At 39.9% G+C, this 11,237-nt stretch overlaps 1 protein-coding gene across 1 annotated transcript; it reads right to left on the reverse strand.

The window, feature by feature from the left end:
- Positions 1–8,474: 8,474 nt before the first annotated feature.
- LOC117612820 (protein ACCELERATED CELL DEATH 6-like) lies at positions 8,475–11,125 on the reverse strand (the record flags this gene model as incomplete). Its single annotated transcript, XM_034341461.1, has 3 exons — positions 8,475–9,337; positions 10,267–10,799; positions 10,963–11,125. Coding segments are annotated over 3 exons (1,365 nt in total), but the record flags the coding sequence as incomplete, so codon positions are not given.
- Positions 11,126–11,237: the final 112 nt, after the last annotated feature.

The raw sequence follows: 11,237 nt of genomic DNA on the forward strand, positions 1-11,237 counted from the left end.
GTTAATCCCAAAGGTGGTGAGTCCTGCGCGAATGACACAATTACGACCGATCTCGTTATGTAGTGTCATATATAAAGTGATATCGAAGGTCTTAACGAACCGCCTGAAACGGGTGCTTCCCCACGTTATTAGCCCGAATCAGACGGCATTTTTCTCCGGTCAGCAAATAACGGACAATGTCTTGATTGTCCATAAAGTACTCCATTCGTTAAAGACAAAAACACGTGGGTTGGAGTATGATGTCGTGGTTAAGTTGGATATGGCGAAAGCATACGATCGTGTGGAATGGCCCTTTCTTCTGGCCATGATGCAAAAGTTGGGGTTTGCTAATCGCTGGTGCGATTGGGTGATGGGGTTTGTCACTACAGTTTCTTACAGTATTATGGTGAATGGTACGCCGACGGGTTTTATCCAGCCCCAACAAGGCTTGCGGCAAGGGGACCCATTGTCTCCATATTTGTTCTTGATTTGCACGGAGGGAATGACAGCGTTGATACAACACTTTGCATGGAGCGGGCTGTTACATGGTATTAAAGTGTCCAGCAGCAGCCTACCTCTCTCCCACCTTTTATTTGCAGATGATTCAATATTATTTTGTAAAGCCACTGAAGGAGAAATGGATATGGTTAAGCACGTCCTTGATCTGTATGCAAAAGGCTCTGGGCAGCAAGCGAACTTTGACAAAAGTTCTCTCTTTTTTAGTACCAATTGTTTGCAAGAAACTCGTGATCGTTTGGCAAGAAGTTTAAATATTCCCCAGGGGCGGGGATTTGGGAAATACTTGGGACTCAAATTTGATTTTGGCCACTCCAAGAAAGAGGTGTTTGAAGAGATCAGGGATAAGGTGGCGACACGGGTGCATGGATGGGCAGAGAATTTTCTAACCACGACTGGAAATGAAGTGTTGTTGAAAGCAGTGGCACTTGTGCTACCCGCGTATACTATGTCCTGCTTCCTACTTTTGCAGGGCGTGTGTACGGATATCCTTCGTGCGCTCTCTTCTTTTTGGTGGGGTAGCCAAGGTACTGGCAAGGAGTTACATTGGGAAAAATGGAAGACGCTGACACAGAGGAAGCAATGTGGGGGGCTGGGTTTTAAGGACCTGTTTTTCTTTAAACGTGCTATGCTTGCCAAGATTGGTTGGCGCTTATTATCGCAGCTAAATTCGCTGCTTCATCAGGTGCTGTAAGCGAAATATTTTCCTAATGGCTTTTTCATGGAGGCCCAGCTTAGGCGAAGGCCACCATAGGGATGGTGAAGTATTTTAAAAGGTCGGCAGGTGTTAATGGCAGGGCTAAGATGGTGTATTGGAGACGGAAAGTCAGTCCATGTTACACGAGATCCGTGGTTGCCGATGCCCTACCACTTCAAGGTTAGGACACCATCACCTTTGCTGCCGGAAAAGGTATCGGATCTTATTGATCCTATTTTGCACCAATAGGATGTGCAGACGGTATGTCATGTATTTAACAAGGAGGAGGCTGATTCCATCCTGGCCATGGCGCTTAGTCGATTTGGATGTCCGAATCATTTGATGTGGCATTTTACAAAAAATGGACTCTATACAGTAAAGTCGGGGTATCGAGTCGCAGTGGAGTTGGATTCCAATGGCCTTCTTGGACGACGAGGGGGTGGAGGAACTAGTGTTGATAGAGGAGGAAGACGGCTATGGAAATCAATCTGGGGACTGAACGTGGCGAGCAAAATTCGTCACTTCGTCTCTGGAGATGATGTTGGAACTATTTAGCTGTGCGATGTAATCTGAGGCAGCAGGGTATGCAGATTGATTTGGTGTGCCCATCCTGTCAGCAACCTGAGGAGACAGTCAAAGGCGAACGCACATTGGGACAAGAGGGGTCGGACGACCCCTTGGTATGCACACAAAGTGCTCAACGAAAGTTCCAAACGATTTGTGATGTCTGATGCGCATCCTTTTTTTTTTTTTAAAACGAGCCTTGCCAAACGACGTCTTTTGGTCCAAGGCTCAGTCAAATTTTTTTTAATTGACCTGGCCTCAAAATGACGTCATTTTGGGCCAGGTTTTTAAAATTTAAATAAAAAAACAAAAAACAGAACACAGCACAGCACAGATTCATTCGACTCTGCCTCCAAACCCTTCATTCCCAATTCCACAGCTCCTCTTTCCACCCTTCCAAACCCTAACCTCTCCCAACCTCCCAACCTTCGACAACCTTCATCAACTCTTCGCCGGTGGCCCAGTGCCGATCACCACCACCTTCTACCGCTATCTGCCACCCATTGTTTCAACTATAAGTAAGCATGGAAATTTTTATATTAATAATTATAGTGATAATGTATATTTTTGATATTGATATTTTTTTTATGTAATAAAATTTATGGATATGAATCATATTGATTGATTGAGTTTATGCTTGATTGAGTTTATGCTTGAAATTTATGGATTTGAATCATATTGATTTTTTTTTTTATGTAATTAAATTTATGGATATGAATCATAGTGATAATCATATTAATGTAGATTGATTGAGTTTATGCTTGATTGATAATATGAATTGATTGAGTATATTGAATATTGATTGCTATTTGATATGATAATTTGGTATATTGAATATTGATTGATATGGGTTTAGGGAGTATATTGAATATTGAGAGTGGGTTATTGAAATTTTCATATTCATATGATAATTTGGATAAAAATTAATGATTGATTGAATTAATTGATTTGTAGATTTATGGAACGATTCTTTAAAAGAAAATTATCTACGGATAGTTCTTCTCTGTCTAATCCGGGTAGTTCAAATGCAAGACCAATTGAAGTAGATGAGATCTTAGCTAATCTTCAAGCAGACCCTGGACTAAGAACTCGAATGGCGGATTATAGTCCTAATATTCGGGATGAGATCCGAAGAGCATATCTACAAAAGGGACCTTGTCAACCTAGAAGTTATAAATTCCCACAAACTAATCAATCAGGAATTAATAGACGCTTCATTGCTCATTGGTTTGATAATCATGATTGGTTGGAATATAGTATTGCTAAAGATGCTGCGTTTTGTCTTCATTGTTATCTCTTCAAATCTAATTTTGATCAAGTGGGTGGTGATGCATTCACTGGGGTAGGCTTCAATAATTGGAAGAAGGCGAAAGAAAGATTTAACCTTCATATTGGACCGGTTGGTAGTGTTCACAACCAAGCTAGAGAAGTTGCTTACAATTTGATGCATCAAACTACACACATTGAAACAATTGTGATCAAGCAAACAAGCCAAGCTCGCACGGCTTATCGCACTTGCTTGAATGCATCACTTAAGTGCACTAGGTATTTGTTGCGGTTATCGCACTTGCTGAAAGTGCATGTAATAAAGGCGTAAAGAATTAATTTCCTCTTGCAATTTCTTGCGGATCATGATGAAAAAGTTAAGGCCGTTGTGTTGGAAAATGCTCCGGGAAATTTAAAGTTAATAGCTCCTTCAATTCAAAAAGATCTTGTCAATTCTTGTGCCAAAGAAACCATTGATCTTATCTTGAGTGATGTAAAAGATAGATATTTTTCAATAATGGTGGATGAAGCACGTGATGTTTCAATAAAGGAGCAAATGGCGATGGTGTTGCGTTATGTGAATGACAAAGGACAAATAATTGAAAGGTTTGTGGGGGTTCAACATGTAACCGACACTACTTCAAGTGCACTAAAGGAAGCAATTGATGAATTCTTTTCTTCCGTGAATTTGAGCTTTTCCAAGCTACGAGGACAAGGTTATGATGGAGCTAGTAATATGAGAGGTGAGTTCAATGGCCTTAAGACAAAGATTTTGAGAGAACAACCTTGTGCATTTTATGTTCATTGCTTTGCTCATCAACTTCAACTAGCTCTTGTTGCGGTAGCAAAGAAAAACATTGATGTCAACTCTTTTTTCACAACGGCTAATAGTTTGGTTAATGTTGTTGGAGCATCTTGTAAGCGTCGCGATGCACTTAGAGCACAATACCAAGAAGAGCTTGTGAGAGCTTTTGAAGATGATTGTCTTATAACGGGCGGGGCTTAAATCAAGAAAGGACTCTCAAACGTGCCGGCGATACACGATGGAACTCACATTATGGTACGTTGATTAGTATCATTTCTATGTTCCCATCTGTGGTGAATGTGCTTCAAATGATTGTTGATGATAATCCTAATGATAGTTCGGGTGAAGCCTATAAGTTATGGAGAGAAATACAATCTTTTGAGTTTGTGTTTCACTTATTTGTAATGAAAGCTATATTGGGAATAACAAACACTTTGTCTCTAGCATTGCAAAAGAAAGATCAAGACATTGTGAGTGCAATGAATTTAGTGAAAACATGCAAGGAAAACCTGCAGTTGATGAGGGATAATGAGTTTGAAGAATTGGTTGAGCAAGCATCCTCGTTTTGTTACAAACATGATATTATAGTTCCTACCATGGATGAGGAATATGTAATTCCAGGGAGATCACGGCATAATGCTCCAATGAAGACAAATTATCATCGTTATCGTGTGGAGATCTTTATTCATGTAATTGATGGGCAACTTGCGGAGTTAAATGATCGCTTCAACGAGGTAAGTACTGAGTTACTTACTTGTTTGGCATGCTTGAGTCCAAAAAATAACTTTGTGGCTTTTGACAAACGAAAGCTAGTTCGTCTTGCTCAATTTTATCCTTATGATTTTTCGGATAGAGACTTATTGATGCTTGAAGATCAACTTGGTGTTTATGTTCATCATATGCGTTCGAGTAGTGATTTTTCTCAATTGGAAGGGATTAGTAGTCTTGCGGAAAAAATGATGGAGAAAGGAATGCATGAAATATTTCCTTTTGTGTATTTGCTTCTTACATTGGCTTGGTTTTACTAGTTGCAACTGCATCAGTGGAGAGGGCATTTTCCGCCATGAATATTATTAAAAATCCACTTCTCAACAGAATGGGAGATCAATGGTTGAATGATAACTTGATTGTTTACATTGAAAGAGTTGTTTTTGCTTGTATTGATAACGAAATTATAATACAACGTTTTCAGAATATGAAAACTCATCGTGGACAATTGTAACTTGTATTATTGGTTTTGCTATGAATTATGAATGGAAGTACTATCTTTCTATCTTTTTAGCATTATATTCTTTGTAGAAAAATTTCAAACTTTTATAAGCCCCCTTGGTTACATGATCCGCCACTGGAGACAGTGTGCAACTTGCATGGTTGTTTTGGTTTGCATGCCCTATTCAATTAGATGTGATGTCGTTGCAGGGGGGACCTTTGCGGACATATGGTTGGAGCTGTGTGATCGTTTTGCAGGGGAGTCTGGAAGGGATGGGCCGCTGAGTTCCATTGCATACGGGCTCTGGCGGCTATGGAAGTGCCGAAACAGTCTGGTCTTTGAGGGGATTCCAGTTCACCCAGCTGTAGCTGTGGAGCTCATGATCAAACAGCAAACTGAATTTTTGTAGAGTAAGGAGCTAGGGACGGAGACGACACCCGTTCATGGAGGTGGCGGAGAACATCGACGCATGGGCACTCAAAAATGGTCTTGCCCTCTGATGGCTTTTGCTAAAATCAATTGTGACTGGGCATGGACGTCACAAATTTTGGGTGGTGGGTGGGGTTGGGTGATACGTGATGCAGCTGGGGTGTTCAAGGGGGCTGGGGGTGAAGGGGGTGTACGATGCGGCGTTGCAATAGTTGTTGAAGCCGAGGCATTATGGGCGGGGCTGTGTCCGGGGATGGACTAGGGTTGGCAACGGGTGGTGCTGGAGCCTGACTCCAAGCTCATGATTGATATGCTGAAAGGGGGTGGTTGTTCTGACTCCCGGGTTGAAGGTATTGTGCGTGACATTAGAATAAGAAAAGATAACATGAGTATTTATGTTCCATAAAAGTAGCACCCATTATCTTATTTTGTTTTTATTTTTATTTTTTTAATATGAAAAAAATATGAATTTATCATATTATCCTCATTTAATTAATAATTTCAATTCTTAATGTTTGAATTAATCAATGGCATTTTCTGGTATTTTGAATGTTTCACCGTTCTCTGCTTTTTTCTTTATATATATATATATATATATAAAATATTAAAATATTCATTAATCAACTAAACTTAAATACATAATCATTTAAATACAAAATAAAAACTAGGGGTAGAGATAAGGGTGTCGGGGAAGATGGCTCAGCCTTCACCCCAACCACCAATGCCCACTAGATTTTTCTTTTCTTTGTGTTTCAGGCCTGTGGTTATTCTGGGTGTGGGCAAGGGCGGAACTACGTTTAGGTTTAGGTTGAGATGGGCTCCAGCCCAGCGCTATGTTTAGAGAATAGGCTTAAGGGGCTTAATTATACAAGCCAAAATAATGTAAATAAAAAATTAGCCCACCGTCTAGAGCCTACCTCCATTTAAATTAATCAAGTATACTCCCTTCCCAACCATTGGATTGATTTTGGAGTCCCTTTTTCTAGAACCATCAAACGGACCAGACTCAAGTATTTTGGCAATGACACAATGGAATTATCCAAGTGATGCTTTCTTGTTTGTTTGTCATATCCACGTGAAGCTTTCCAAATTTTAAAGTGTAAGATATTAATTTATTTCAAATCTTTCAAAGCTTTCCTTTTCATTCTTTCTCCCCTGAATTCTTTATTTAGGGTTTGTTTGGGAGTGATTCTGGATAAGCCAAAAAACACTTCTAATCATTTTTCCAAATAATCACTTTAAGTGGGTTTAAGTAATTTTATGGAGAAGCACATGGGAAGTGTTTCTGCCCAGAATCACTTAAAATCACTTAAAGTGATTATATGGAGTACAAAGAGGTGGCTCTCCCCATAAGTGATTTTGGTCTAAACATAATCACTCACAAACGAGCCCTTAATTTTACTTTCATCATTTTTCCTCATTCTCTTTCCTCCTCCAAAAGATGGCAAGAATTCATTTGTTTCTTCATGGAAACATTAGAGCTTTCATCATTTTTCCTCATTCTCTTATCTCTTTCTTTTTCCTTCACTTCTTCACTCTCTTCTCTGTGTTCATTGTTGTTGTTTGTTTGCAAATTAATTGGCTTCCATTTTTATTACTACTGATTTGTGTTTTTTTGGGGGTCGTTTATTTTACTTAATTTTGTTGCCTCGCCTACCAACAAAAAATTCTAGACATGATATATTATATAATAAAAGAAGCTAATAAATTTTTTTTAACCTATCCTTAGAAAAATTTCTGATTTCGCCATTCGGTGTGGGTGTTTGGGTACTTTGTTGGGATGGTTGCGATTGGGGGTATACTAGCTTGGTGGGGTTTGGTGTGCATTGGGGGCGGCGGCTCGGGGTGGGTATGGTTAGGGGTGAAGGTGGCTAGGTGTGGTGGGAGTGTTATCAGTCTTTTGGGGTGGGGGATCATATTTGGACCGTGGAGGAGGAGAAACTGGGGTGTCAACGTGGGGAGGGAATGGTGGCCACGAGTTGAGGGTAGCAGTTGGCGGTGGGGAAGGTTTGTGTTGTGGTGAGAATGGGGGCGGTAGGAGGTGTGGTGCTAGGGGTTGTCGGGTCCATAAGGAATTTTTCATTATTTATTTGTTTGCATGGAAGTCGATGTCATTAAAAAAAATAGGGCACATGTTTGACATATTAGCATTTAGAAAGGGTTTTTAGGTTCAATGGTCCTTGAACTTTGATACAATTCGCATTTTGGTCCCTCAATTTCCAAAATCATTCATATGGTCCATCAACTTTAGTTTTGTTTGAATAAATGGTCATGCTATCAATTTTATTAATTTTTTCTTTTAAAATTGAGCATGTGCATGGCACATGGTGTACTGCGGAGGGTCAAAATTAGAAATTTCCTCACTCTTGGGGTACATGGATAATTCCTAATGCACCCAAACCCCACATCCACTCCCCCACCGCTGCAACTTAACTCTTCCCATCCATATATCTCCCTCCCTCCCTAAGCCAAGCCCATTAAAACCCTCTACCAATCGATGAATGATAAATCTCCCTTTCTCCAACCCAACAAAGCCATGGACAACCTCCACCCAACACCAAGCCAATTAACCCACCGCTTCAACAACTAATGGAGCTCCCACAACCTAGACCTCCACCCTCCCTGTGATGGGGACGATTGGAAGAAGATTTTTTTAGTTTTTATTTTTATTCTTTGGGGTGAAAGGAATACTCAGATTGTGTAAATTAAAAATAATACAAAAAGACCATGTTGCCCCTGCATTTACCAGAGAAGATAACAAAATTGATAACATGACCTTTTGTCCTAACGAAAGTGAAGTTGAAGGACTTGGGAACGATTTTGGAAATTTAGGGACTAAAATGATAATCGGGTCAAAATTCAGCGATCATTGGACCTAAAAATCCTAATATATTTATTAACAGGTTGGCTAACGGAGTGGGTAAATTGTAGGTTTTCCAGGACTTTGAGTATGTACTTATAAATGTCCTCACAGGCGATTATGAACTTGAAAATGACTATATAATTTGGAGGGTGTTTTGTAGTTTGTCCAAAATAAAATTTACACAGTTAATAATACATACATTCTCAAAAAGTTCTTAACTACAACATAAAGGGCATGAAACATAAAAACTACTACTTTTTTTTAGGGAACACAAGAACTACCACTTAACATTCCAAGATGATAAGTTTGAAGGCCCAGAGTGTCGCGCAACCAAGGAGATCAGTCGTCTTCGTAGTCATCGTTGTGACTTCCAGAAGCCCATACTTCCACACAGAAGAGAAAATAAGTGATCCAACGAAAGATGCGGGACCCAGAAGTAGTTTTGCAGAAGAGTGGAGTGAAAACTACTAAGACAGTGAAAATGAAAAGGACTCCCAGGATCAATACAACATAGGCAAGCCAATGAAGATTGCTAACTACCATATAAACCCCAGCCATGAAGGCTAAGGAAATCATGGTAAGCGCAATCCCCAACAGCGGCAATGCCAGACGGAGAGCTGTGACCACCAAATTTAAGTCCCCCAACTGCGCCCAAATGAGACAGACTGCAACAAGGATGGCAGTATACATAGCTATGGTGTTAAAAATCACAAAGGCTTGGAACATAGCGTTGGTTAGCAAGATTGCCATGCCCTCCTGAGGGGCGTCACCGTTGTTGCCACCTGGCATTGTGAAACCGGCTGTAAATGCCATTGTGGCAACAAGTGTGGTAACCACCAATAGAGTATTCACCCTGTCCCTAATGCTTTCCTCGTTTGGTAACTTCAAGTCAGTCGAACCTCCACCACTGTTTGCTACTTGTGGCGATCTCTGTTTTTTTCTTTGGAGGACATGCAAACTCTGAGCTCGCTGTGCGAAAGCAGATTTCAATACCGTCCAAGTAAGCCTCTGCGCAGTACAAGAAGAAACAATCCAATTACCAGACACATGTCGTTGGTAAAATAGAAACAAATCATATAGAGATAACAAAAACATGTACTAACATGTAAATGATGATGATAAGTTTTAGTTTATCACTATTTGAGCGCTACATAACTTGGAGTTTCTAATCACAGCTGGAGCTCCCTATATAGTTTGTTTATGCCCAAATAAATGCATAGTTAGTGATGTCTTCATTTTGCCCAGTACAACTATTCATTTTCTTTCCCAACACGTTTTTTCCATTTGCATGTTCTTTGAATTTGGCAGGAAGACTTTATCTTGTAAACTCCTTGTATATGGGATCTGTGCAGTGACCGATCCATGAATTTTTCTTATTGGGGACAAGATGTAGACCAAATCTACAAAATCTACTACACGTTTCATACATCATTCAAATACTCAACAAGTAACAAATAAGGGTGCTAGATACTTGTAAATCTGCAATCCACAGAGTCTCATAGATATCCAAACCTTCCACAGCTGCCGAGAATACCACGCCATTTTGTCTCTCTAACCTGCCTTGATCAACAGAGCATCAAAGGAACTTCATGGGCAGTAAAAAAAGGTGAGTAGGGCCAATAGTCGTCACTATCCCCTCAAGTGGATCTGTCACTGGATGTGTGGCGTGTGTTTTATATCAACCATTTTAGGTGAACTACATCAGCCATAGAGTTGTAATCCTACTTCAATAAAATCTAGAGTGTTTTCTCAATTTATTTGTTTCTCCTTTTAGTTCTCTGTTCAATATCTTTGAGAATATACCAAACTGGAACTAATGCGTACTTGTTCCCAACACACTAAATCGAACAAGGATAATTCCCTTGGAAATGATAGCCAAAATCATCATCATCATCATCATCAGTCATGTGATAAAAGTAGATATAGTACTAACTTACCCCATGATATGATGCAATAGTTTCCAAAGTGCTTTCTGTAATGTCAAGAGCTGTCATGTGCCTATCATTCAAGAGCTTTAAGTTTGTCCTTGTATCCCAAGCCAATCTGTAGACAACCTTGGGATGGTGGTGCATCGTTGCCAAATGTAAAGGAGTATTTCCGTTCCTGTCTTTTTGGTTTACCAACATTCGAAACTCACCCTTTTTGAGAAAATATTTGACAAGATTGTCTTTACCGCATCTTGCTGCAACATGGAGTATATTTTCGCCATTAGAGTTCTTCAGTTCCTTTGAATCGGGACAATGTCGAAGCAGCTCTTTAACAATCTTGACATGACCTTTGCTTGATGCTGAATGGATTGGAAAGTTACCGCCATGATCCATTTGATGAGAATCAGAGATGCGTCTGCCTAATAAGAAGCGAACCCCTTCTACATAACCAATTGATGCTGCAGAATGTAGCGGAGTCCTCCCCTTCTCATCTTTTGAGCTCAGAAAAATTTCCTCCATGCTTGATACTATCTTTAAGATTTCTAATGGAGCCAAAGTATAAATTAGAAAAATATGAGTCAAATGAGCGTTTTTCTTTCAAGTTGAAAATGTAATAATAAAAAAATTGGATCAAAAATCCGTCACACTAGCCGTTGTGGCAAAGCAGAAAAACAGAAGTAGTATTAATTGAATGTACTAACATACCATTGTTCCGGCGGCCTAGAATTGCAGCATGCAACGGAGACTTGCCATTAACACGAACTTCTGGCTTTTTCTCAACTGCTTTTTTGTTTATTAGTTTCACGATCTCATCAAACCCTTCCTCAGCGGCCAGATACAAAGAGTGTTGTGCGGAAGCGTCAACCAACTGCGAGTGAAAAATAAATAACAACAGGCAGGAGAAAAATTGAACAAAATAATCAACAAGAACAACACCAAGATTTATACTGGTTCGTCAATTGCCTACATCCAGTTTGGAG

This window comes from Prunus dulcis, unplaced genomic scaffold (genome assembly GCF_902201215.1).
Source record: "Prunus dulcis unplaced genomic scaffold, ALMONDv2, whole genome shotgun sequence".
Taxonomy (NCBI): Eukaryota; Viridiplantae; Streptophyta; class Magnoliopsida; order Rosales; family Rosaceae; genus Prunus; species Prunus dulcis.